General features: G+C 57.9%; 1 protein-coding gene across 1 annotated transcript in view; it reads left to right on the top strand.

Annotated features, from left to right (window-relative positions):
- Positions 1–27948, top strand: part of PTPRN2 (protein tyrosine phosphatase receptor type N2) — a 595476-nt gene that overhangs the window by 506970 nt on the left and 60558 nt on the right. The window contains exon 14 of the mRNA XM_076006762.1: positions 3113–3307. Within this exon, the coding sequence (XP_075862877.1) occupies positions 3113–3307 (195 nt within the window). The remainder of the gene's footprint in view (positions 1–3112; positions 3308–27948) is intronic.

Raw genomic sequence — 27948 nt, 5'->3', positions numbered from 1 at the left:
CCGTGCTGTCCTGGCCGCCTGGTCCCGGAGGTCTGAGCGGACGCACGGTGGTGAGCGCAGTGCTGAGGGTCTGTGGTTTCTTCAGGCACGTCCCGGCATCGGCAAGCCCTCGGGAAGGCCGCACCGGCTCGGAGAGCCGTTTGATCTCCGCAGCAGCAGCGCTTGTGGGGGTCGAGGTGCTGACTCTCATCCGAGGGCTTCCCCTGCCGAGTGCCTTGCAGACGCGAGCCCTTTTAACCTTCACAGCCACGCGCCGTCACGTCCATTCCCAACACGAAAAGATTCGCCCCAGTTCACATAAAGTTTGGGGCCCTTTGCCCTGTTGTCCAGGTGGGAAAAAATTAAACTAAAATAAAAAATAAAAGCTCGTGGTCCAGCAGGGGCCTCAGTCGAGGGCTGAGCCTGGTTGGAGCCCTGCGTTCTCCGTGGGTGTTGGGGAGAAGAGAAATCCAGGTTTTACTGTGATTCCTCTGTGTTCCTACTCACAGGATAGTCCTGTGGCTGTGTTGATTCTTCATTTTTCAGTGAATAAATCCCAACCCTTTCGGTTCTTCCCCGGAGCATCCCGGCCCCGGAGGGTGAGTCTGGGTCCCATAGGTCTTACCCTCTGGCCGGGACTCGCTGTTTTTATGCATAAACCGTGTTAAGCCTCAGAGGTTACCGCAGAGACACTTCCTGGTGTGATTTTCCCCCAAATCCGGCGGCGTTCCGCGTGCGTGGGGGGCGGTGAATGTGCCGTGCACGCGGGCTGGCGCCGGCCACCTGACTGAAATCATCCCTGATGCACGCGCTGCTTCCTGTCTGTTTTGCTTTGGTTGTAAGATTCTAGGGAAACTTGGGCTTGTTTTTTTAAAAAAACAACTCGTCACCCCCACAATATGCCGAAATAAAAAAATAAATAAAACAACTCGTTCAAAACCGATCTGTAAGTTAATGCGTGCTTGAAGCACGTGGGCAGAAGGAAGTAGAGCTGCAGCTGTGGTTTTCTCCTGTCTGCGTTTCTCGCTGCGTCAGACACCTCTCATCCCCACGGTGGCCCCCACGTCCACTTTTTCCTCTCTGTCCCCTCCCGGTGCCACGATAATCCTCTGTCACCACTTCCCCAAGGGACCAAGGGCTGACGGAGGGCTCCAGCCCAGGGGGGGCCCGTCCCAGGCCCCCGCGTCTCACCCGCTGGTCAGCAAGCCCTGGAGGAGAGAGCCCAGGACCCGGTCCTGCATCCCCGAGAGCTGAGCAGAGAGGAACTGGCTTCCCTGTGGTGTCCGAGGCTTTGGGAAGATCTTTAAAGCCAAGGAGAAGGGCAGCCCGGGCGCCAGGGAGCGTGAAAACATGTGGGCGTGTCTCGTGATCTTCAGCCGCTGCCTTGGTCGGGAGCAGAGAGACTCCGATGTGACCCCGGGCCGGACGCGGGAGGGGTGGCCTCGTGGACGGGGAGCATGTGAGCCACACGCGTGGCGGAGCTTTGGCTGTGATGCACTTTCAACTCTTCTGTTGGGCTCAGATTCTCTCGTGAACTTTTTCTTGATGTCATCGTAATTTGAGGACTCGGGTTTTAGGATTACGTTTTCACCGGGCAGAGGGTGGAATTCACTGACCCATCACTTCCGGATCCTTCCGGGGAGGTGGTGCCTTAGTCCAAGGTGCTAGGGTCACCCAGGCTGAGCCCGGCAAGGGACACTGGTCGGCCAGTCCTGAGGACCTCAGGCACGTGTCCGAAGCCACGTGGCATCGGGCTGGGGTGGGTCGCACCGCGGCTAGGCAGAGGCTGAGCGCGCCCCTCATGGTGCGTTTAAACGTCACCCGCGGAAGGAAGGGGGACGGTCCGGCAGTGACACCCTGGAGTTAGCAGGGTGTCATGCCGAGACCTTCCTTACGTCCGGAGCCCTTTCCTGGCTGAGCAGCGCTGCGTGGCTCACACGCGACACGTTTCCTTTGCCCGTTCACACGGCGATGGACGCGTAAGTGGCTTCACATCTTTGCGGTTGTGGATAGTGCTGTGATAAACGTGCTAGTGCAGGTGTGTTTTTATGAAGTGACTTTGTTTCCCTCGTGCAGACACCCGGCGGTGGGATTGCTGGGTCGGATGGCAGGTCTGCGTTCAGCTCTTTGAGGAGTCTCCACGCGGTTCTCCACGGAGCCGCGCTAATTTGCATTCCCGCCGGCAGTGTGCAAGCCCTCCCTTCTCTCCGCGTCCCCGCTGACACCTGCTGCTCTTGACTTCTGATAACAGCGTCCTGACGGCTGCAGGGACAGCCTCTCGCAGAAAAGGATGATTGGTGTCTTTTGCAGGGACGTGGAGGAGGCCGTTATCTTAAGTGGAGTCAGGCAGAGTCAAACACCGCGTGTTTGCACTCACGCGTAGGGGCCAAACCGTGTGCACACGGGCCGTGGGGGTGGAGTGGGGGGGGATGGGAAACCACGTGGCAGCTACCACGCCCACCATGAGGACAGCGGGTGCTCTGCCTGCCCAGACTGCAGCCACGAAACGTGGTCACCTAGCAAAACGGCTCTTGTGCCCCCTGAGTCTGTAAAAATGAAACGAATGATAAATCCAGAAACTTCAGCCCTGGGTGGTCCACTCAGGCGGGCAGGTCCGGTTCCCTGTTCTGGCCTCGCTGCGTGTGGTGCTGCTCGCTCTGCTTTGCGTGGGCCTCGGGAGGTGTTCTGGGAAGAGAAGGAAACAGAAAAGGAGGGTTTTGACACCCTGGTCGTGGCGTGATTTCCGTGTGTCAGTGGACAGTGTAGGTCCCCCTCCCCCCAAGCGGCTGCCATTCTAACGAGAAAGAAAGTGCACCTGCGAGGGCCTCCATATTCACTCTAGAATATTCCATTTGCTGGCAGAGTAGGATCTACTGGCCCCTTTCTTACATCTGTAGGGTGGGCGGGGTGTGCGATGTGTGTAGGTGGCGGGGGAGCGTGTACATGCGCTGTGCGTGTGCGTGTCTATGCATGTGGTCTGCGTGTGCGTGTTCACACTCTCAGGACGTCCCAGGCCCCGCGCTGGCCCGCGGATCTGACCCGGGGTCGGAGGTTGGGACGGGGAGGCCCCACGGGCGCCGTGGGCCCCGCCCGTGGCTTCCCGACGCCACTGACCCCTGCTCTGCCCCTGCAGGAGCTGTGCCGCCAGCGCATGGCCGCGCGGCCGCCGGACCGCGCCGAGGGCCCGCACGCGTCCCGCATCAACAGCGTCTCGTCCCAGTTCAGCGACGCGCCCGCGCCCAGCCCCTCCGCGCGGAGCAGCACCTCGTCCTGGTCGGAGGAGCCCGTGCAGCCCAACATGGACATCTCCACCGGCCACATGATCCTGGTAAGGCCCGCGCACCGCGCCCTCGCGCAGGGTCAGGCGGGCGCCTCCCCACGCCTGCCGCCCGGGGTCACCGAGCTGCCACCTGGGGTCACCGAGCTGCCACCTGGGGTCACCACACTGCCACCTGGGGTCACCACGCTGCCACCTGGGGTCACCGCACTGCCCGGGCTCCGTGGCCGCAGGGCTGGCGGACACGCTGCCGCCCGGGGAGCGGACGGGCGGGGACCCCTCCGCCCCGGGAGCAGGACGCCCCCTCGCGGACCCTGTGCATACTCCGTCTGGAGCACACAGCCCACGCGCGTCTCGTCCGTGTGAGGCCGGGCCCTGGCTCGTTCCTCTTCAGTGGCGAGAACGCACATCAGTGAGCGCCTACTGTGTGCGCTGCTCTGTCCGGCCCTGGACTCCCAGCCCTCCCCCCCCCAGCCCCCCGCCCCCCTCGCATCGCTGGGACGAGTGTCGCTCGCCGGCTGCCGTCGCTGCGGTGGGGGAGGGCTCAGCCTCACGGGGCGGTTCTGGCGGCGCCAGCGCAGACGCAGGGCGTGGCCTCGGCTGTGCACACCTTTCTGCAGACGAGTGTCCCCTGGGGGCACAGGTGGGGGGGCCGGGCCTCGCCTCGCAACCCACCACCGACACCCAGGTTTTCCTGGACACATGTTTGCCACGCAGAAGGTCCTGGACCTTCCTGCCACGGCGTGGGCCACGCGGCGACTGTGGGGGCCGAAACTCGAAGGGAGACGCCCCCCCCCCCGTGGGTAAGAGGCGGGTGCGGCCAGCTCGCTTGGGGCCAGAGACACGATCTCACGGTGGTTCACGTGGAGAGAGGGCCTCGCGAGCCGTCAAGCGCACGTTTTGGGACCCTTTTCTGCCCAACTATCTAATCACCATCTAAGACACCAGAAAACCAGTATTTTCACTAAAAAGCCTCATTGCAGAGACTCGCGAGACTCCAGCCCTGCTCGGAGCAGACGCCCTGCAAACGGACGCACGCGCAGGGCTCCGCGAGAGCTCCAGACGGCACCGAGGAGCCTGGCGTCCCCCAGGGCTGCACCTGGAAACGGGGCCTCACCTGCTGCCCCTCCCAGCCGGGGGCGGGGCCGGCCCAGACCGCCCGCCACAGGCTCCCGCGCCCGCCCTGTGGACAGGTGGAGACGCAGGCGCAGACGGCGCAGGCGCAGACGGCGCGCTCGTGTGTCAGCGCACTGGTCTCCCCCCGCCGCCGCGTGCCCGGTCCTCCACTGGGCGGAGCCTCGCCACTCGGACCTCCCCGCAGGGACCTCCCCGCTTAGACCTCCCTGCTTGGACCTCCCCCCTGGGACCTCCCTGCTCGGACCTCCCCCCTGGGGCCTCCCTGCTCGGACCTCACCCCTCAGACCTCGCAGCTGGGACCTCCCCGCATGGACCTGCTCGGACCTCCCTGCTCAGACCTCCCCGCTGGGACCTCCCCACTTCCACCCCCCCGCTGGGACCTCCCCACTCGGACCTCCCCCGCTGGGACCTCCCCACTCCGACCTCCCCGCTGGGACCTTCCTGCTCGGACCTCGCCGCTCCGACCTCCCCCCTCGGACCGCGGCTTCACTGCGGGTTGGCTCTTCAGAGAGGTTGACGTTTGTTCCTCATGTGAAGAAGCTGAGACCAAAAGCCCGGATCGGTGGCGGGAATCGGTGTGGGGCCAAACACGGCGGACCAGGCGCTCGTGCTCCCCTGACGGGTCGGCGGAGGGAGGTCCGTGGAGAGGGCGCCCGTGTTCTGATACTTTCGTGTCTCAACACACGTGAGTTACACTTCTGTGATGTCTTAAGCCCTGTTGGCACGTGAAAAGACTGAGTGTTCATACAAACTGTGTCTGGCCATCCGTGTGTGTGGTGGCAGCTCTGACAGCAAGCTCAGTGGCTGCTTTCCATCCAAGTATCTGAACCACAAGAACAGCTCAGTCTGATAGGAGACGCCGAACGTGACAGCCCCTGCCACGGCCCCTGCCACAGCATCTACCACAGCGTCTGCCACAGCCCCTGCCACAGTGTCTGCCACGGCCTCTGCCCACAGCGTCTGCTACAACCTCTGCCACAGCCCCTGCCACAGTGTCTGCCACGGCCTCTGCCCACGGCATGTGCCATGTAGTCTGCCATGGTCCCTGCCACAGTGTCTGTCACGGCCCTGCCACAGCTTTTGACAGCCCCAGACACGCGCTCCCCACCTCGCCCGCTGCAGTGCAGGGCCTGGGGTCACATCGGACCCCATGTGTCAGTGCGGCCACCCCCTGGACTCCACGCACACTTGGTAAACTGGAGGGCACCGGGTCTTCCTCAGTAGTCGACGCTGTTGGGAAAACGAATGTTGCCAGGCGTGTTTCCCTGACTCAAGCGTGCGGGCAGCTGCCGGCGGGGTCGGGCGAACATGCAGAGATGTGGGGACCGCAGAGTCGATGAGCAGACCGCAGGTCTCGTGCCCGGACCTCGGCGTGTCTGCTCTTCTCTCGGTGGTTCTGATTCTCTTTCCTTTGACCTGAGTTTGCAGAGGGCTTCCACGCCCCCCGCCACGTGGTGTCCCGCCTCAGCACAGGCCCCGAGAGGCCTGTACGTGCCCGTGGTGAGCGTTCTTGCCACAGTCCTCACCCACTCAACGCAGGTGGGATGGCTCGTCCCATCGGCTCAGAAACTCTAGGCAGGTTCCCATGGGCAAGGTCTCGCGAGCGCATGCAGGTGAGGGCAGGGTGGCGTGCGGAGGGTGCTCCTGCCTCCCCAGCACGGGCTGCAGAAGACCTGCGTGTGCCGGCGCCACAGGGACAGCTGGGGTGACCGACCTTCCGACTCCCCAGAGCCACAAGGAAGGTCCTTCTGTGGTGCTCGGCCACCGGACCCACCGTGCGGAGACGCCCGTGTTTATCAGACAGCGAACGCGGCGGTCTCTCGAGCCGCGTGGCGAGGAGTCAGGACCGCCAGGTGACTATGCCTCGTCCAGGAAGTCCCAGGAGCCGGCGTCCCCGCGTCCGGCTGCCCCTGTGCAGACGGGGCAGAAAGTGGCATTTGGACAGAAAGGTGCGCTGAGGCACGCGGCGAAAGCTGATTTCACGCTTGAACCCAGGTGCAGCAGGGACTGTCCCGAAGAGTGGGGAGGGGTCGGCCAGGTCACTGGGAACACGCTGACCACCCAAGACCCGTGGCTGTGTGCAGACCTGGTGCGCATCAGCAAAGAACACGGCGACGTGGAGGCCGCGTGGTCCAGGCGCCGCAGCAGCGTGTTTCCCCAAGATGCGGGACCCCCGCCCGCAGCATTGTCACCGAGCGTGCAGACAGCTGTGACTTCAGAACCTGCCAGTGCAGACGCCTCTGGGGCGGCGAGCAAAGGAGACAGGCGGCCGGTGGGGAGGCTTCCCGTGGCAGGAGAGGCCTCCCGGGAGACGGAGGACGGATGGCGAGGCCGCGTCGGCTGCGCAGCCCCCAAGGAGACCGGCCACTGGATTGTCGCGGGCGCCATCACCAGGAAGAGGCGGCATCGTGGACTGCAGGGGACTGGGCTGCCTGGGCAGGTGTCCGGCAGCGGTGGGCCGTGGTCAGGGCGCACCTGCCCCAGAGACGCAGGGATGGCCGGGAGAGCCCTCGGCGGGGCACACGGAACCGCGTGGAGTGCGGTGGGCAGTCCTCCCTCCGCGCCCCGAGCCCACTCTCCCCCACCCAGGCCGCGGGCGGTCAGGCCCAGAGGCGGAGCGCGGGCTCCGGGCCCACACTAAGGACGGCAGGTGGAGCAGTGGCGCCGTCAGCCCACGAGTGCCCGGGCACGCCCTGCCCGTCTCCCCCGCTCGCCCGGAACCAGTTTCTCGCACCAGGAGGGGCTCGCTGTGCGGAGTTGGCGCCGGGCGGGGCCTTCGCCTCCCGGATCCGGGCAGAGTCGTGCATGCTCCACGCTCCCTCTGTTTCCACGCTCTGCTTCCGTCTCTTTGTTTTGCCTTGCCTTTTTCCCTTAGAAAGCGCCTTCTAAAAATTCCGGTTTCCTGTCAGTGGAACGGGGAGAGAAAACAGGCCTCGTCCACAGGGAAAGCCGCCTGGAATGTCGCCTGCCCCGGCGCGCAGCAGCCCAGGCGCGGAGGGAATGGCGGGCCCAGGACGGGGTGCGGGGGCCGCGTGGAGAAGGGGGGTGTCACGGCTCAGGGTGTGCTCGGGAGGTGCAGGCGGGAGGTGGAGCAGCTGTGGGGAGGGGGCTCTGGTGGGGAACCTCAGGTCTCCGCGTCCGGGCCGTGGCAGGCAGACAGGGTCCGGACTCTGGAAAGCGGGTGGCGTCGCCGTGGTGGCTGTGGGGCTTCCGCAGATAAAAGTGGAGGCGTTTTAGACGCGGGGGGCGTGGCCCGAGGGAAACTCTCCCGTCCTGCGGTGGGGTAAACAGTCGCCACTGACTTCCTTTTCTAAAGATCCGTGTCTGTGTCCCCTCGGCCGTCAGAAGAGTGACGTGCCCGCGACATCCGTGTGTCTGTCGAGAGCACGTGACTGCCTGAGAGTCGCTGATCACGTGGGAGTCCACGTGAATCCTGGCGTAAGAGCGCATGCAGACACGCGTGTGCGGACAGGGGCCCCTCCCGTGGCACGTCACAAGGAAACGTGTTGGCGTAGCCAGGACGAGCCGGGGAACGTCCTTTGTAATTTGGGAATGTCAAGAAAAAAGTTGTCTTAATGCTTTCTCCATTAGACCTAAGGAATATAGAATTAATTCAGGAAAATGGCACCAAATACTTTTTAAAAATGCATCTTCATACGCCGGGTTCTCTTCAGGTTGCATGAATCTTTCGCCTTTTTAAAAAAATGCGTCTTCATGCATGTTGGTGACACGACGTGGACCGCGGCCCCGGCCTTTCCTCGGTCCCCCTAAGGCGCGGCACTGAAAGGGGCGCATCTTCCCGCGTTCGCCTGGGCGCCACCGTCCTAGGCTCTCGTCGAGGGAGGGGCTGTCATGGGAGGAGACAGGTAAACTGAGGGGTCTGACGTGAAGACACGAGAAGTGACAAGTCACGGTGTTGCGAATGGTGGCCAAACCTCCCACAGTCACAGGAAGCAGAAGGCGGCTGGTGAACTTCATCCTTTCCTCTCGGATTCGCCAGTGGTGTGTGCCGCGGGCCCGCAGGCGTCCAAGAGGGACAGGTGCCACAAGGCTGGGACCACCTGGGTCGCGGGGCTCTGGCCGCTCTCCGAACGCCGGCCCTCTGGGTGGCCACGCCACTGAGGCTGTTTACTCTGTGACTTGGGCACTAGCGCGATCACTCTCTCTTCCAACATTCATCCCCCGGGCTCCTTGGCTCATCCTGATTCTCACTTGGCGATGGCGTAAGGAGGTGCTCGCCTGGAAGGCTTCCCGGAGGTGGCGGCAGAAAGGGCCTCCGGTGGCCTGGGGCAGGACACATCCCTGGCCGCAGCTCTGCATCTCCAAACTTCGCACCTGGTATTTCTAGAAGGTTCCCATTCCCTTGTTCGTTCACGGTTGACAGCACAGATGGCTGTGCTCCTGGGTTGAAGGGAACCGGGCCGCTGAGAGTTCAGCTCTGGCGAGCAGCTGTTCTGACCGGCTCTCGCTCACTGGGGCGTCCTCCGGGCCTAGTGTCGTGCTTCCCCGAAAACAAGACCTACCTATGACATGAGCCCCGGCAGGATTTCTAAGCATGTGCGCAATAGAAGCCCTACCCCGAAAATGAGCCCTAGTGACGGGCGTGGCTACGCAGCGCATCTGCACAACCCGTGCGTGTCGTCGAGGAGCAGGAAAGACGAGCAGCCCTTCTCACCTGCCCCGTGAGAGCTCTGTTGCTCCACAGGAGAGATCGGGGCCGATGGTTCTAAAGGAAACAGAGTCGCAAGACATTCAGGATGGAATTCGGGGTGTGGAGAGTGATGATGATGTTCCAGAAGAAGACGACTTCACTGTATTTGAATAAATGTAGATTGTTGTACCATACTTAAAAGAAATATCACATCCCCTGACAGTAAGTCCTAGGGTGTCTTCTTGAGGAAAAATAAATATTTTTTATTTTCTTAATAGTCCTTATTTTCGGGGAAACACAGTAGTTGAGCCGAGCCGGGGGCAGCCCTTCCCCTGCCCACGGGACGCGTGTTTGCAGACACAACGTGACGTAGTCGCAGTTTCTGTCTGGACGCCGCCGCCTTTCACCGCTCATGATTGGAGGGAGTCCTTCTGCTTGGACGCTGCTCCTGTTGGAATTCTGCGGGATCTTTAGCTAACAGGTTCCCGGGTGGGACGGCGCTGGGCCCGCCGTCCGGCAAGCGGGTGGGCTGTGACCCGCTCTCTCGGCAAGTCCCTGTTGGGGCGTCCTCTGGCGGCCGCCGCGGGAACCCAGGCGTCCGGGCTGGGTGTCCTGAGCCCGCCGAGAATCCCCGAGGAGGAAGCCGGGGTGGGTGAGCGATTGGGGGTGAGAGGGGCGGCCACACGTGAGAGCCACAGCCTGTGAGACCATATGTCCTGCCGGGCACGTGGTGGGTGGCAGTCCCACAGCCACGCAGAGGCGGCGCCTGCGTCAGGGTCCCCCAGCCTCGGAGCGTCGCCGCTGGCAGGCGGGAAAGGCGGCCCCCACGTGGCGTAGATTTATGTCTCTCTTCCCACGCGTGAGCTGGAGCACGTTTCGTGTTTGGGGCGGTTCGTGGCTCTGCCCTCGGGTGGTTTTTGAGTGTCCCTGGGGCTGCCCGGCCCCACCCGAAGCCTGTAGTGCGAGAGCCCCCCCCTCGCAGCCGGCTGTAGCACCGTGCCGTCATGGCAACCTCACCTGTCCCCTCCGCCGTCTTAACGGGCGCAGGGCCGTCCCCGACCAGGCGAAGTTCCAGGAAGAGCAAACGGGGCCCAGCTCTGCGAGCCCACGCCAGGCTGGCCATGGGCGATGCCCGCAGGAGGGCGGGAGGGGTCCGTGTTGCGGGCACACATGTTCCTCATGAGTAAGGGTGGCACGCCGGTGCCGTGGCTCAGGGACGCATCGAGGGCACACGTGTTTCCCGTGTGTGAGGGCGGTACACTGGTGCCGTGGCTCAGGGATGTGTCACGGGCACGCGTGTTTCCCGTGTGCGAGGGTGGCACGCCGGTGCTGTGGCACAGCGCAAAGACTGCGGTGTGAACGTGTGAAGACAGCGCACTGGTGTCGGGGACGCAGCGGCCCGGAAGGCACAAGCTGCGGCCGGCGCGCCCCAGCTCAAGGCCGGGCAGGGCGGGGCAGAGCGGGGCGGGCAGCTCCCCTGAGGCCCTGCTTGGCCTGGTGCGTGTCCTCCGCGTCCCGGGCCTCGCTCCTGCGGGCCTGCCTGGCACCTCCTCTCCTGGGACGTGGCCGGACGGGGTGCAGGGCCCACCCGACGGCCTCGTTCGAACTCAGTCATCTGTTTTAAGCCTCTGTGCACAGATGAGGGTGCGTCCCGGGGGGCTGGGGTCCGGAGTTCCGCATACGAATTTGGGGACACGATTCAGCCCGTGACAAGGACTGACGCTGGCAGCTTAAAGCGAGTGACGGGCCCGGCCGTCCCCAACAGCCCGGTGGCGTGCTCCGTCCTGTCCCCCACGCACCGGCGCTGTGGGCCGCATGGCGAGGGGCTGGCGGCTGTCCTGGTCTAGCGCTCACGCCGGGTCTGGCGCTGCCTGTCGCCTGCCACTTACGGGGCGTGTCCCGCCGTAAATCGAGGGGCGCCCTGAACGCAGGCCACCTGTGCAGCGTCAGCTTGGAAGTCCTGCGTGGGCTGCGTGAGTCGGGGCTGTCTGCGTGTTCACAAGCCTGCGTGTTCACAAGCCGGTGCAGTCGGACGCCTGGGCTCGGGGAGGTGGGGCGGTCCCGACAGTCTGCGGGGGGAACAAGGGCAGGACACACGCACCCACCGGTGACACGCCGGCCCCCAGCCCTGGCGGCAGCTTGTTTAGAGGAGGCCGGCCGCCAGCCCGGAGCCCCTCTTGAAAATCATTTCTTCTTCACCATTTCCACACTTGGTGGCCCTTCTCGTAGGGGGCAGAGTGGGTGACACAGAGCAGGTAAAGTCAAGCCCCCAACTCATAGGCACTGAATTGAGCGGAATGGTCGAACACTAGTTTGGTGGCTGAGCCGTCCGTGGAATGGTGGTCAGTTTGGTGGCTGAGCCATCTGTGGAATGGTGGTCAGTTTGGTGGCTGAGCCGTCCGTGGAATGGTGGTCAGTTTGGTGGCTGAGCCATCTGTGGAATGGTGGTCAGTTTGGTGGCTGAGCTGTCCATGGAATGGTGGCTGTGAGAGGGAGCAGGTAGACTGGGCCTGCAGGAGTGTCTGGAAGCGTCTGTGGTTTGACAATGGTTCCAAGTGCCACAGCTTGGACCACGGCAGGCCACACGTGAACCAGGGAAGCCCCCAGGGAGCTGGGGGTGGGCCCAGTCCGGAGACCGTGCTCCTGGGGCCGACAGGTGACCCCGACATCTGTGGGTTTGTGGACATGTTGCAGGGACTCAGGGACAGCAGTGTCACTCGAGGAGGCCCAGGGCAGGATCCCCGATTTTCCGTGTGCTTGTGTGACACTGACGAGACCACACAGTCCCACAAGCAATTCGTGAGTGACAGGCTGAGCCGGGCTCTGCCCTCCTGCGTGTCCTTAGCGCAGCTCTTGGGCACCGGTCACACACGTGCTCTGCGTGGAGCAGGCGTGAGTCTCACCCCAAGAAGCTCACGGTTGGTTTGGGGCAACCGGGGTGGTGGCTGGAGACACCCCGGACGTGGCCAAGTGCCACGTGGAGCTCTGTGGCCTGAAGACTCCGTCCTCCGTGAGGGGTAGATGCAGGAGCCCGGCGGAGAGGGTTGGTCTTGACCACGGAGGGCGGCCACGGGGGCCGGCGGGAGACCCAGCAGCAGCGTCACGGCCTGTGGGGCCCCAGGTGGGTCACCCGACGTGGTTTGTGCGGGAGAAGCAGGAAGCCGGCACGGCCGGCCCTAAGCGCCGGGACTCACGCCGGACGTGGCGCCACGCAAGGTCGTGCTGGGCTCCACCTGCCACCGCCGTGGCTTCTCCAGCCCAGAAAGCCGGCGTTCGCTCATTCACCCCCGCGCGCTCCCAGACGGCGGGAGCACTCGGGACGCACGGGCCCCAGACAGAGCCGTGGCCACGTTCCCCGCTGTGTTCTCCTCCGGGCCCACGGGATGAGGGGCTCAGAGCCGGGGGCTGCACTGCCGCAGGGAGGTGAGGGCGCCGCCGTCGAGACGGCCGGGTCGGCGGGAACTCACGGACTTCGGTTCCCGTCCATGAATGCCACTGGCCACGAAACCCACGTGGCAGGGCTGTCGGAGAGATAAGCGCTGGTGCGCTCGGTGGGAAGCCCTGGCCACGCTGCAGAGTTTCACAGGGACGTTCTTATCGTAGACGCCAGACGTTAGGTGTCAGGGAAGATGAAGCGGTCATAACCATCAGTTAAAGCAAGTTTTCCTGAAAACGTCTGGTCTGCCAGTCCCGCGGTGTTCAGCCTGCCCACCCCTCACTGCATTCTGTGTGGGTCTTTCCCCGTTTCGCTTTGTGGATCGTCTCCTGCCCCTCGTGGGAATGATTGTGTTTCCTCATTCCCACCTGACTAGTTACGTTTTAGTGAGTCAGTACAGCTGTAACATCTTAGTAATTGTCCCAATGATTTTAACAACAAGCTCTGGAGTTGCCGTCTCCACCCTCCCCTCAGGGAGCCCAGAAACCCGGACGCTGATCTCGGCTGCCTCCTTCTGACAACATAGCTGCCCGTACTCGGCTCATCTCGTCTCGTATCCTCACGCACGTTAACCATTTCTGTTGGTGGTTTTCAGAGTAGGCTTTTGTTCAGATTGACTGTTGTTTTACTGGGCGTTGTTCCTCTTTCGCTTCTCAATTCTTCATTTTTGGTAAAATAGCCTCTTTTCCTCCTTAAATGTGTCTGGCTTTCAGTCTTTCAGTGGGAAAGTTTCTTAGTCTTTGTCAGAAACATGTTTGATTAGTTCTCACTTGCCTAATAGACCAGCGAAGGGTCCGATTCTCCTTGTCTTTCTCCTCTTGTCCTGGCAGCGCTGCTGTTGGGGATCCTGTCACTGGTCTACTTGCAGTTCCCTCATGGGTCCTCTATGTCGTCTGAACTTTCCTCCCAATTGCTACATCTTTACTGATCTGGGATTCCCTTCTGCCTTGTCTTCCTGTGGACTTACTTTTATTTTTGTCGCAGACCTACTTTGATTCCTGAATCTGAGAATTCCTATCATCTTCCATCAATCCTGTTTAGGTATAAACCATTCACAATCTAAATTTTACTCTTCCGTCCTCCCCTTTAATAGCAATAAGACATTCCCACTCCCATGTCTCTTAAATCTCCTCCACTTTTCCCACCATCCTGCATTTCAGGGAATTTCCTCGGACCGACCTTCCAATATACAACGTTTCTCTTCAGCAGTGTCTAATCCATCCATCGTATTTAACAAGTATATTTTTCACTTGTAGCTCTGTCCTATTTTGTTCTCTTTCAAGCCCTCCTGCTGTGTTGTCCTTTCCTTATGTTGCCGGCTCCTACTTTAATACCTTCAGCCGTTCAGTATAAATGCACCGTAGGCTTGTTTCTATCTAGTGCTTGCACTGTGTTTTCCTGGGTCCGATTCTGCCCTCTGATATGTCTGCTGATTTGCTCGTGGTAGCTGGTTGTCTGGTGGGCTCTGTGATCTCAGATTACAAGCTCTCTGTGGGGGCGGCGCTAGCCCTTGGAGTTTTGTGCAGCCCTTTGCCGAGGGCACTGACCTCAGGAGGGGTTTCGAGAGCTCCGTTGCAGGCACTCCGGGCTGCCAGTAGACCAGGACCGTCTTCCTGTCAGTTCCTCACCTTCAGGAGCCCGGAGCGCTCACCTGCTGTGTCAATAACAGGAGCCTCAGTCCTAGACGCCCCCGTGGTCCCAATGTCTTCCGTCCCGAGTCCACACGGATGCAGACGAGCTTCCTGTGGCCGGACCACACCGGAGAGAGAGGGTCCTGGAGCACGTGGGGGTCTCGGGTCCCACCCACCACCTCCCGCAGGGCCGGGCTTTCCTTCACCGCCCTCCGTGGATGGCAGCCCCGAGACCCGGTGGGACGTGGGAGCCCGAGCTGCCCTGCCCTCTCTCGAGGACCTGAGGCGCTTCCGGCCACACGGCCCCACTCTGGTTTCACCACCCTCCTCACCTGCATTCCTGGGGTTTCTCTTAATTCTGTGAAAAGCTGACTGTGCCACATGCCCCGCATTTGTAGATGTCTGTGGAGGAAGACACGAGGCCACCCCATTCTCACGTTGCTGGGAGCGTACACTCACTGCAACTTGAAGGAAAAACAGTGCAGACACTGCATTGCCGCTTAAGCTCCCGTCACCCTGACCCCTGACGGTTGCATCTAAGAACCGGCTCCTGTTTCTGCATGACAAAGACAGACACGTTACAGGTGGCCGTCTGGAATCAAAGGCGGGCGGGCCTCGACCACACCTGGCCTTCCTGCAAGGTGCAGGGGAGGGGTTTGCCTGGTCCCGAGGGAGCCGTCTGGGGGTGGCGCTAGCAGGGGCCTCGGGCCAGGCGGGGTGGGGGAGGGCGTGAACCCCAACTGCGCTCGGCTGGTGACAGCGGGAATTCCAGGTGGTGTGTGTGTCGCGGTGACCACAAAGGCAGCTGCGGGAGGGCCAGGCTCGAAGCTCCAGGGCCGGGCTGTGCTGGAAGCCAAGGGCAAGAAGGAGGACACCTGAGGGTCCACCTGCACCGCCCATCCTACCTGGAGGATGCACCTGGGTGTGTGATGTGGCCCATCCACCATATGTTGGCATTTGAGCAGGTGAAAGATTTAGAATGTATTTGAGAGTCTGATCTCTAACTTTTCACCCCAAGAAGGGAAGATATTTTTTGGCATCCCAGCCCTCTTTCCTAGTTTGAACTAAGTGGGAGAGGAAGGGTCACCAGCCAAGTCTTGGTTGTTGTGGGTGACTGGTAAATCCTAATTTCCCTTTTTTCCCTACCCACACTCCGGCATTTCACTGCCCATGGGAGTCGGGAAGGCAGAGGGGACAGGCAGGGACCTCGGGGCTTCACCCCTTGCCAGCAAGTTGGGTCGGCGAAGAGTCGAAGATACATTTTTGAGTTTGGGCCGGGGAGGTGGCTCACGCCTGTCATCCTAGCACTCTGGGAGGCCGAGGCGGGCGGATTGCTCAAGGTCAGGAGTTCGAAAACCAGCCTGAGCAAGAGTGAGACCGTGTCTCTACTAAAAATAGAAAGAAATTAATTGGACAACTAAAAACATACAGAGAAAACTAGCCGGGCATGGTGGCGCATGCCTGTAGTCCCAGCTACTCCGGAGGCTGAGGCAGGAGGATCCCTTGAGCCCAGGAGTCTGAGGTTGCTGTGAGCTAGGCTGACGCCATGGCACTCACTCTAGCCTGGGCAACAGAGTGAGACTCTGTCTCAAAAAAAAAATTGCGTCTTGTGTGAGCTTTCCCAGTATTTTTGGTGCCGTTTCTGTTGCACGGTCCCTGTATGACTGCTCACGAGCATCTAGCCTGTGGGTTCTCGGAGGTTAAAATCCTACTGTCGGTGAGCACTGTGAGAACTGCTGCGACCTTCTCCAGCAAGGTGTCCCGGGATCCGGCGTCTCTCACCTGCTCCTGGGGGAGGAGACTCAGGTCTGTGTCGCTGTCCGGTGGGCTGTGACGCCCACTGCGCTTGCCGGAATTCTTCGCTCTCCCTAAAAACTCCATCAGGGAACCGCAAGGAGCCCGAGCTGCACAGACGCGAAAGGCCGCTGCTGAGAAGGGGCCGGCCGCTTTGTCCCCAGGAGAAGCCGCCCGCGTTGCCCGGCAACCGCCCTCCTCTTCCCTCTCCGGAAAGGCCCCCCTGCTGGAGCCTCTGCTGCCCTGGCAGTCACGGGTCGAGCAGGCCTGGTCTCCTCCACGCCGCGTCTTGCCAGCCGGGGCTTGGAGAAACTCTGCCACTTGGAGGCCACCACGGTGGGGGGCGGGTGGACGGCCACCTGAGCAGGCGGGTCTGCTGCCGCCCGAGTGGGGAGGTGGTCACGCAGAGCCGCGCCCAGAGGGATCTCAGAGAAGCCAGCACAGCCCAGCGGGTGACAGTCACCCCGGCCTGTCCCGCGTGCTCCTCCCACGCAGCCTCAAACAGCACCCAGAGTGGACGGCGGCGGGCGTCCTGGGCTCCGCAGACGCTGTTTTCCCCTGGAATTTGGTAGCACATTGAAAGATACCTTCGCAGCCTTGATTATCTCAGATTCGCATTTTCATGAAGCTTTTTTTCTTTTTTCTTTCTTTCTCCTCTTGACCGCCCTGTCTTCCCTGTGAACTGTTTGGGATCCACGGTTGGGTTTCAGCTGGATTCTGTGCATTCATGGAAATTTTAAATGCTCCTGACTGAAGAGTATATTGGGACGTGTTTGAGGCCGCAGTCAAATCCTTTTCCCTTTTGGCGAAGAGTAGGCGTTGATTTACGTTGATGAAAATTTGTCGTGGAACAAGTATGTGCCGGGACGTGCTTTCACGCTGTCCAAGTAATTTTTGAGGATTAAGCAGAAGTGTGTGGTTTCGGCCAGACGGGGTCCTCTTTCTGGTTGTGCCGTCTTGGCGTCTGCCCCTCACCACAGCCTTGGAAGGTGCTTCCTTTGTGAGGTCGGCGTCGGTTTCCGCGTTAAACTTCCCACCCTCTAGCTGATTATCCGCATGGAGCGAGGGCTTCATTACTGCTCAGCAGGGAGGTTTCCAACGGCCAGAAGAACTAGGGGAGTCCGGTCTGTTTAGAAGGGTTGGGATTTATCTGTTCACCTTCCAAGTTTTCCGATGTTTTCCTTTCATCCGTAAAGATGACCACTGCGTGTCGTGGGCATAAATAAATAAGACCCCTTCACAGCGATTTTTCATTCTATAAATGGCTATTTCAGGAGTTCAGCATACCATGAGTAGGTATTTTAAACTTTTAAAAGGCAGGAATCGGTAGAAATATCATACAATTGAATTAATTTTTCTTTAGACTTGTTTTATTCGAAGTAGCTGCAGACTGGCATTTGAAATCACCACATTATCAATTTTTTTTTTTTAACTAAAATTACAAGAAGAAGAAAAACACACAAAAGATATTTGGTGAAGGCAGGTGGCGGGATGAATGATGTCCCTTTCATTAACATATTTCCCCTATTAACTGTGTAATTAATTGTGCATAGCCGAGGGAAGCTATGGAAATTGCATTTTGAGATGTATCAAAGCTGACTTAGGCTTCAGACTTCCATGCAATTTACCATTAATGAAGCCAGAGATGGAAGCCTCAAATCTATAATTATTACTTACCATTTGAATGACAAGCAAAGAATTTTATCAGCAGAGTTTTAAATGAAAGGGGATTAGCAGCTAATGTTGAAATTGTAATCTTTCTTATGAAAATAATTTTGAAGAAAACGTTTCAGCGGAAAGATAGGCTTGAGGGAAGCCTTGGCCATTAAAATGGCCATTTCCCGACACTCCGTGTGAATCCGTCTGGGCTGACAGCAGGGCGCAGGGGTTTCTGAAAGGGGATGAATATTTTATGGGGTCCAGGGCGGCCCGTGCGTCGCGGGAGTGGATTGTGCGATGTTCCCACACACCCCGGCCGGGGTGGCCTGCCTGCGAGCGAGCCGGGGCCCCCAAGTTGGAATGTACGAGGATGGTCTGAAATCCGCTGGCCACCGCAGGGGTCTGCCCTCCTCCCCTTCTGACCGCTCGTTTCGGTTTAGAGGGCGGACGGCAAATATCGTTAGAGGAAATTACCGGATGAAGCGCGGGTATGTGTCCGTCCGCCTGTCCGGGAGCATTCCGTCGGCAACACGGCAGGGGCCCGGCGGCTCTGACCCGCTTCCAAAGGGAACGTGATCGGCGCCTCGAACCCGTGTTTCCGACCCGCGTGACCAGCCTTGGCCCACGCTGGGGCTCCAGTTGGGGGACCTCCACGCGGAGTCCAGGGGGTGTCTGTGCCCCTCATCCGTCAGCGCATGTTTACTGACGTCCCGGGCTCTGCGCCACACGTCGGAGGTGCCATGGGTTTGTGGGGAGCGTGTAGAACGAGGGTCACGTTTATTCCTTTGTCCCTGCGACCTCTCCCACGGCGTGGATGGCGCTGACCGTGGTGCTGACTTTGAGTCTGGTCAGAGCCCCGTGCAGGTGTGCCTAGGAGAGGAAGCCCTCGTGTTTCTAGACGTGCAGGAAGACGACCAGTGTGTCTTCCCATGGCGAGACCACACGTATGTTCTAGGCTTAATGTCCTACTCAGGACACCCGCTGAGGGGTCAAAACATGTCGGACCCGGAGGTCTGTTGGGGTTTTCTGGAAAACTCTGAGCTCCCCATGCACACAGGTGCCCAGGAAGGACAAGCCAGTGAACATCTGGTGCAGATGTGCATGTCCTTAAGTCCCTTAAAAGCTCTTGTTCGCTCAAAACCTGCTATCTCCGTGGTTTCTGTCTAAATGTACCCAATGAACCGAGCCCTTTCATGCTACCGAAATTGTGACTCTGTCACAGAATTGCTTTGTGTCATCCGGCAGCCAGTTCCCGAGGGCAGGGGTCATCTAGCCACTGGACCCCGGTGGTCTGGAGAGGCCGTTCGGTACCCCCAGCCCACCAGCAGTGACCACGCCTGGCTATCATGCAGTTGTAACACAGCCGCGTGTGTGTTTGCAGATGTACACACGTGGGCACGCCTTTGTATTTCCAAGAATTGCTTTATCTGTGGACAAGCATATCAAAGTGTCCCAGGTTAATTTCCTTGTTTGCCTGTTTTCACATTTTCAATTTGGGGTTGAGCTCTTGGCCGTTCATTTCCTGTGGCACTTTGAGTGAACGTACCCTCGATGAGGTTGCACGCAACCAATAAACGGAAAACGAAATAGTGCTATCAGATATCTGAGTGTTTTGCCCATGAAACAAAAGCATGAGGGTTACTGGAAATGTCACAGTTGTTGAAGGAATTTCTCAGTTTTTTATCCGCACTTTTGACTTTGGGCAAATTAAGACGTTGTTTCTCAGATCAAAGCATTAAGATGTTCCTTTCTGTCGCTCAGGGAGAGATAAAGAGTTTAAACAATTTCAAAATACGTTGCAAAGTAAAGGGCTGCAGGAATTTTAGCAGCACGAAGAAGGACAGCCAGATAACGGAGCAGACCGGAATCCTCTAACTTGCTCTCTCTCCGTTCTGACTGTGTCTTCCTGCCGCCTACAGTTACGTGAGGTCAGGATAGGCCGCACGCAAATCTATCCGTATTCGTTAATAGATATTTCAGACTTTTATCCAGCAGCCGAGGAAATGGCCCCAAGAGCGCAGGGCCTTTGGCCAGCTAAATGCCGTGCCCCAGGATCCAGCTCACAGGATGTGCTTCATCAGACTAGGGAATGAATGAATGAACGAACGAACGAACCAGTCAGGGAGTGAGCAGGGATCCAGTCGAAATACAAACACGACTCTTCACTCCCTCTCTCTCAACTAGAGGCAGCATTTGGGTTCCACTCAGAATGCCAAGCAAACCTCTTTTGCCCTAAATTTGAATATTAATAGCTGCACAGTTATAGAAAAATGTGGTAACTCTCTTCATTATTTTCCATTGCTTACAAGTAGGCATCTTTGTGTTTTACCTGTGCGCATATAACATTGATTTTTAAGATGTTAAATAAGATAATAAAGATTCACGAAACTGTTCATTTGAAATTCTTCGAGCTTCTCTGAGAATGACAGCCAAAAAAAAATGCGGAGCGGTGTTATTGTCATCATCGCTATTATGAAGTAGCGTCTTTCCCAGCCTTCCTGCAGGAGACCCCTGCCCCCCTCGCCCACGCGCACGCCCGAGGGTGACGGCGTGCTGGAGAGAGCCCGGCGTGACTCAGACCCTCAGTCCTGCAAAGGACAAGCCCTTCCCCTGTTAGCAGGGGGAGGCAGCAAAGACAAAAGCACTTATTATTTTTTTTTTAAGTTTATTAATTAGAACATCTCTGGAACAGAGATTACTGACATTTCCTACAGGGTTTTAGTTGTAAGCCTTTTTATCAAACTGTGATTTTTTTCTATAAATTTACAGCATGGAGGTCAGTGGAAGCCACAGAATAATCGATGGTCACTGTGCGTTTGGCGCACGGGGCCGTCTCTGCGAGGGGCTGTCTAAGGTGGCCCTGGCCCAGCGGGTCACCAGCTCCAGGGGAGACGCCAGGGCCACTGGGGGCTTTTGTTCAGGGGCTCTCTTGCGCTGGTGTGTTCTCTTGCAATTCTGGACCTTGTTCTAGAGTTGGAATATGGAAAGCCCAGATTATAATTAAAATATATTCATTAAGGCCGGGCGCGGTGGCTCACGCACCTATAATCCCAGCACTCCGGGAGGCTGAAGGGGAAAGATCACTAAAGGTCAGGAGTTTGAAACCAGCCTGAGCAAGAATGAGACCCCATCTCTACTAAAAAATAGAAAGAAATTGGCCGGGCGCGGTGGCTCACGCCTGTAATCCCAGCACTCTGGGAGGCCGAGGCGGGAGGATTGCACAAGGTCAGGAGTTTGAACCCAGCCTGAGCAAGAGCGAGACCCTGTGTCTACTATAAATAGAAAGAAATTAATTGGCCAACTAATATATATAGAAAAAATTAGCCGGGCACGGTGGCGCATGCCTGTAGTCCCAGCTACTTGGGAGCCTGAGGCAGCAGGATCGCTTGAGCTTAGGAGTTTGAGGTTACTGTGAGTGAGGCTGACGCCACGGCACTCACTCTAGCCTGGGCAACAAAGTGAGACTGTGTCTCAAAAAAAAAAAATAGAAAGAAATGATTTGGCCAACTAAAAATATGTAGAAAAAATTAGCCAAGCATGGTGGCACATACTTGTAGTCCCAGCTATTCAGGAGGCTGAGGCAGGAGGATTGCTTGAGCCCAGGAGATTGAGGTTGCTGTGAGCTAGGCTGATGCTACGGCACTCATTCTAGCCTGGGCAACAAAGTGAGACTCTGTCTCAAAAAAAAAAAAAATAGAAAGAAATTAATTGGGCAACTAAAAATCTGTAGAAAAAATTAGCCAAGCATGGTGGCACATGCCTGTAGTCCCAGCTACTCAGGAGGCTGAGGCAGGAGGATCACCTGAACCCAGGAGTTGGAAGTTGCTGCGAGCTAGGCTGATGTCATGGCACTCTGGCCCAGGCAATATATATTGGAAGCTTCAATGGATATATAGATATATATCCATTGAAGCTTCCAATTAGTTGAATTCTGTACAGTTGAACTTTAACCAGTCTTCATGTCCTCCTAACCTGCTGCTTTGCGAAGACTCGGCCTCTCATGTCTTTGACCCTCCGAAGGGCAGGAGGGGCACAGCCCCCTTCCCAGCTCCGCACAGAGCAAGGCCCTGTCTTCTCACAGCGTCTTTCTGACAGTGCTTTGAAAAAAGCATGTCGTGGCCGGGCACAGTGGCTCACACCTGTAATCCTAGCACTCTGGGAGACCGAGGCGGGAGGATCGCTTAAGGTCAGAAGTTCAAAATCAGCCTGAGCAAGAGCAAGACCCTGTCTCTACTAACAATAGAAAGAAATTAGCTGGACAACTGAAATATATATATATATATATATATATATATATACATAAAATATTAGCCGGGCATGGTGGCACATGCCTGTAGTCCCAGCTACTCGGGAGGCTAAGGCAGGAGGATCGCTTGAGCCCAGGAGTTGGAGGTTGCTGTGAGCTGGGCTGACGCCACGGCACTCTAACTTGGGTGACAGAGTGAGACTCTGTGTAAAAAAAAAAAGCATGTTGTTTTTTCTAGAGCTCTACTGCGGGAGGGGCATTCCCAGCTCTTGTGTGTACTTTGTTTTCCAACTACAGAAAGAGTTTTGAGCACAGCAGGCAATGCAGTGGTGCTCACGGCTGGGAAACAGCGCACACCACGCACCCGGTCTCCTCGTGGCCTCTACGTCTGCCGTCCTTGTTCACTCACTGGTCCTCTCCCCTAACCGGGTCTCAGCCGAGGACTTTCTCCGGAAGACTTCGCAGTCTGAAGTTTCTGGACTTTTCTCCACTACCGCAGCGGTTTAAAGTTTTATATCAGCCCGTGGTCTGGCTGGTTGCGATACAAAGGATGGGCGTCGAATTCCAAATCACTTCAAGACAGCACTGAGAACCGTGTCCCGGGGTCGCTGGGCTTCCGGAAGATTCTCGGTGGTCCTCAAAGTAGGGTAGCTTGAGACAAAGATTTCAGAGGAAGGACTTGGAAAAACGGCGTCGATTCCCAGTTAAGGTGCAGCCAATTCCGGTGCCCACGCAGGGCGCTTTGGCCGCCAATTTTGTCTATTTTATGACTTCCCGATTCACTAGGATAAGGGAAGCTTTCTACTTACCACATATATATGTGGGAATATTTCTTCCCTGCAAACAAATTTCCGCGAAAGCAATTTTTAAATGTAATAGAAAGACCCAGTGCATGGTCTTTCGTCCACTCTCACGAATTCCTCTGGTCCATTCCCACCTCTTTGAGGCTCTGTGCGGGTGACCCCAAGGTCGGATTCCAAAACCACGTGTCTGCTTTCCCCAAGTAAGCTCCGTGTTGGCCCAGAGCGTCCTTCCCGTGGGCGCGTCTGCTCCCGCGCCGATCGGCTCTGCACCCTGTGTTCCGTGCCGGAAGGAGCCACGGATGTGCGTATTCATGTCCAGGGAGACCGGTGATCCCACTACAGGTCACAGCGGTGCCGGGACCGGGCCTGTGTTAAGGAACAGGGTGGTAACAAGGTGACTCATCGTGCACTGCTGCATGTCTTACTGTTTGCAGAGTCAGGCGGTAATTTGAACGTAATTCTGTGGTTCAGGATTCTTGCTTCAAGCAAACCTTTCCCAAACTAAAAGTAGCAAAACGACCCTCTGATCCTCTGACTGCGTCTGGTCTGCTTCGTGTTTGCACTCACACTTTAAATTTCTAACTCTGAATATTTTAACATTCCTCCTGCACAGTATCAACAAGTGATATTTTTTTTGGTTTGGTTTGGTTTGGTTTTTTTTTTTTTTTTTGAGACAGAGTCTCACTTTGTTGCCCAGGCTAGAGTGAGTGCCGTGGCGTCAGCCTAGCTCACAGCAACCTCAAACTCCTGGGCTCAAGCAATCCTCCTGCCTCAGCCTCTTGAGTAGCTGGGACTACAGACATGCACCACCATGCCTGGCTGATTTTTTCTATATATATTAGTTGGCCAATTAATTTCTTTTTATTTATAGTAGAGACGGGGTCTCGCTCTTGGTCAGGCTGGTTTCGAACTCCTGACCTCGAGCAGTCCGCCTGCCTCAGCCTCCCAGAGTGCTAGGATTACAGGCGTGAGCCACCGCACCCGACCCTGTAAGTGATCTTTAAAACACGCCAGATGCAGCGATCTGTAGACAGCCAGACGCCTTCTCCAGCCCGGCGGTCTGCGTCTGCGTGCGCGAGGCCAAGACAGCGGCCTCCTCGCATCTCTCTGTTCCTCTCTTACCTTTTATTCCTCGGAATTCAGATAACCTACTTTTGAAATTCAGCCACTGAAGATAAACATTTCCCTCCACTGTGTTAACGAAGACAGGTGCCCGTGTTTATTCCTAAAGAAAGAAAAGGTCGCCGTCTCCCCAGGGGGCAGCTCGGTGCTCCCCGAGCTTCAGCCCAACTCGTGACTGTACAACGCAAACTGCGGTCTTGTCATGAGGACGGAAAACGCAAGTGGGTCGTATTCTTCCCGTCAACAAAAGCTCTGGCTGTAACGTCGGTGAATTAAAGGGCATTGTGCCGCTGGAGGCCCCGACGGGAAGAAAGGGAGAGTCGAGGCTGCCGGCAGCACCCGGAGCTCCGCAGACCCGGCTCTCCCTACATGCCCACTCCACGGGGCAGGTCTCCCTTCCATGGACTCGTTGTCTGAGTGCAGTTCCATGGGACGGTTTCCGCTTGTCCCGTGTCTGAAGACCCTCAGAGCAACGGGCGTCCCCGACAACCTGTGAGCTTCCCTGTGCTGACGCGGGCACTGTGGGCGCCTCTCCACTTAAGGGACTCGGCGCTGTATGGATCTGCCCACGGTGCTGAGGAGTTTCAGCATTGCATGTGAGGAGTCCGTTGTCATTCCTCTTTGCAATTATAATAACACATCTCCTTGCACCCCCCAGCATGTCGCCCCGCTGTTGTTGGGCTGAGAGATGCCAAAGCCACGTCATTTCCGTGACTTCTAACAGAGCTGAGACCACGCTGGTGCACACCGACTCTCTCCTGCCCTCCGGCTGGTCTCGGGCACGTGGGGTCTGCAGGGGTGTGGACAGGTGTCTGGCTCAGTGCCCGGGTGCCATGGACGGGGTTTGGACGACCCCATTGGGTCCCAGCACTCGGAGGCACCTGCTGGTGCTACGGAACTCGCAGCGTGCCATGACTGTCTGTGGACAGTCGCTGCTAAATGCCCTGTTTCTGCCGCCAGTGCCCACCTGTTGCATGTGGGGAGACACAGCTCCTAATTCTGGTCAGCGGCATCGTTTCCGCAACGATCCTGGAAGCTGTCGAGTGGTTTTTGACACTCACAGAATGGGGCCCACAGAGCAGTCTCGGAATATGACATGGCCATGGGGTCCTGAGCCGGAAACACACGGAGCATGACGTGCGCCTCCCCAGAGAGACCGTCAGTCTCCAGTTGGTTTCTCGTCGTCTCTTACGTGGGCATTTCCCAGGAATTCTCTTCTCGAGATCGGTGGTGAAATACCACCCTCTTAGAAACAGGTACTAAAAGAAGCAGATAGGGGTAGAGATGGTTCTAGAACTAACCCCGGTGTCGTGCAGAAAGGCACAGAGACACGCTAAAGCTGTGCTCGTGCGTTTGATTAAACATGCAGGAAGGAAACCAGGGTTCTTCTTTTTTCTTTTAGACAGTCTCACTGTCATCTGGGCTAGAGTGCCGTGGCGTCAGCCTAGCTCACAGCAACCTCAAACTCCTGGGCTCAAGCGATCCTCCTGCCTCAGCCTCCTGAGTAGCTGGGACCACAGGCATGCACCACCATGCCCGGCTAATTTTTTCTATATATTTTTAGTTGTCCAGCTAATTTCTTTCTATTTGTAGTAGAGACAGGGTCTCGCTCTTGCTCAGGCTGGTCTCGAATTCCTGACCTTGAGCGATCCTCCCACCTCTGCTTCCCAGAGTGCTAGGATTACGGGCATGAGCCACCGCGCCCGGCCTAACGCAGGTTTCTGAGACATGCCAGGGTCCCTCAAAGGGGCAGGACCCTGGAACCGTGTTGCTGTCTCTCTCTGACGGCATCCGTGGCGGCGTCCACACCCTTACTGGTGTCCACGGCACATCTGTGGCGTCGCCGCAGTCGCCCTTTGACAAGCATCCAGGCCGTGTTCCGTGCAGGCACACGTGGAGACTCAGCGTTCCGTGTCTCCTCAGGTGAAAAGGTCGGCGTCCCCGGGCCCCAGAGGGTCACGGAATCTGGAAGAGAGACGAATAGATAATCCGACTCCTCCATTTCCCAGTGGAAAACGAAGGCCCACGTCCACGTGTGTGCGCTTTGCAGCCCACGGCCTGTGCATTGCGCGTTAACTCGTCAGCCTCAACCCCACCTTCAGAGATCCCGACCCTGGCTCCACGTCGTGCCGGAGTAAATTAAGGGTCAGCAGGGGCAGGCGGCGTGTCCAAAGTGAACGGCCACGGAGCAGCGGCGTGAGGGACCAGAACCTCGCTGTCCGTGACGTGCGTCGTCAGGAAGGCGCTCACGCCAGCCCGGCGCCGCCCGGCTTCATGGGCGGGTGCTCCCGTCCAGCAAAGGGCCCTCGAGGGTCCGTGAGCGGCGGGCGCAGCTCGTCTCCCGAAGCCGCAGAGCTCTTGGTGGTGAGCGGCACAGGGCGCTCCGTGCTCCTGGAGGTCACTCTCCTAACCTCGGCGTGTCACCGTCTGACCACGAAACAACGCAGAGAACACGTGGGCTGCGTTGACACGTGGTGAACACCTCCTCCTCCTGGTGCCAGTGGCAGCTCCGCTACCGGCTGCGGGGTTCTGTGTGAAACGGCTCGGCTGCACGCGGAAGCCAGTGGCGTGTCTGGCCCACGGAGACGGACACGTCATCTGGTGGCGCTTGGCCCGCGTGGCCCAGACACTGTTCTCGGCTTTTCTGCCCTGCACGGCCTGGCAGTGCGGCCTGAAACCGCATGACACGGGGAGTGGGGAGGGTGGGTTCCGAAATAAGAGAAAGATTAAAGAGGAAAACCTTAGGCTAATGTCTGTCACCCAAATAAACCCAACGAAAGCGGACGCCGTCTTCCGCAGAGAGCGAGAGACTCCAAAGGAACCACGCCCTGCAGACGCCAGCGCCTCCTGGTCTGCGCTGACATCAGGCGTGTGGGCTGCACGCTCGGGAAACCTGAGGCCTCGGGGCTTCCGTGAACAGTGTGACTTGGGAATTACAACTCCTGTGCAAGCATGCCGCGTCCAGGCCCTCAGAAAGTACCGGAATTTGAGAACGCCGTAGCCGTTTTCCCGCTCAGGGCTCATCGGAGATCGGCTTAAGTAATATTCCCTGACCGAAGTTCAAAACTTCGCCAGCGCCAGGCTGAGCTCTTCCAGCCAGGAACGCTTCAAAACCCCAAAATGTTGTTGGGGGAATCACGAGCAACTCGGAAAAATTAGAGACGAGCTCCCACACCTCCCGTGAGGACCGGGGTCCCTGTCAGAACGCACTGTCTGAGCACTCCGAGTTGTGTCAGCTGGGATTAGGCTCCGACTCTCCACTCTCTGTTTGCATGCTGTGCATTAGTACCCGGGCGTGAGCCCAGGACGTGGTGTGAATCCACAGCGTGGTGTGAATCCAGGACGTGGTGTGAATCCACAGTGTGGTGTGAATCCAGGACGTGGTGTGAATCCACAGCGTGGTGTGAATCCAGGACGTGGTGTGAATCCACAGTGTGGTGTGAATCCAGGACATGGTGTGAATCCACAGCGTGGTGTGAATCCAGGACAGGGTGTGAATCCACAGTGTGGTGTGAATCCACAGTGTGGTGTGAATCCAGGACAGGGTGTGAATCCACAGTGTGGTGTGAATCCAGGACGTGGTGTGAATCCACAGCGTGGTGTGAATCCAGGACGTGGCGTGAATGCACAGTGTGGTGTGAATCCAGGACATGGTGTGAATCCACAGTGTGGTGTGAATCCAGGACATGGCGTGAATGCACAGTGTGGTGTGAATCCAGGACATGGTGTGAATCCACAGTGTGGTGTGAATCCAGGACATGGTGTGAATCCACAGTGTGGTGTGAATCCAGGACGTGGTGTGAATCCACAGTGTGGTGTGAATCCAGGACGTGGTGTGAATCCACAGTGTGGTGTGAATCCAGGACATGGTGTGAATCCACAGTGTGGTGTGAATCCAGGACATGGTGTGAATCCACAGTGTGGTGTGAATCCAGGACATGGTGTGAATCCACAGTGTGGTGTGAATCCAGGACATGGTGTGAATCCACAGTGTGGTGTGAATCCAGGACATGGCGTGAATGCACAGTGTGGTGTGAATCCAGGACATGGTGTGAATCCACAGTGTGGTGTGAATCCAGGACGTGGTGTGAATCCAGGACATGGTGTGAATCCACAGTGTGGTGTGAATCCAGGACATGGTGTGAATCCACAGTGTGGTGTGAATCCAGGATATGGTGTGAATCCACAGCGTGATGTGAATGCACAGCGTGGT

Source organism: Microcebus murinus, chromosome 9, assembly GCF_040939455.1.
Source record: "Microcebus murinus isolate Inina chromosome 9, M.murinus_Inina_mat1.0, whole genome shotgun sequence".
Taxonomy (NCBI): domain Eukaryota; kingdom Metazoa; phylum Chordata; class Mammalia; order Primates; family Cheirogaleidae; genus Microcebus; species Microcebus murinus.
This window is presented reverse-complemented; position numbering and strand designations above follow the sequence as displayed.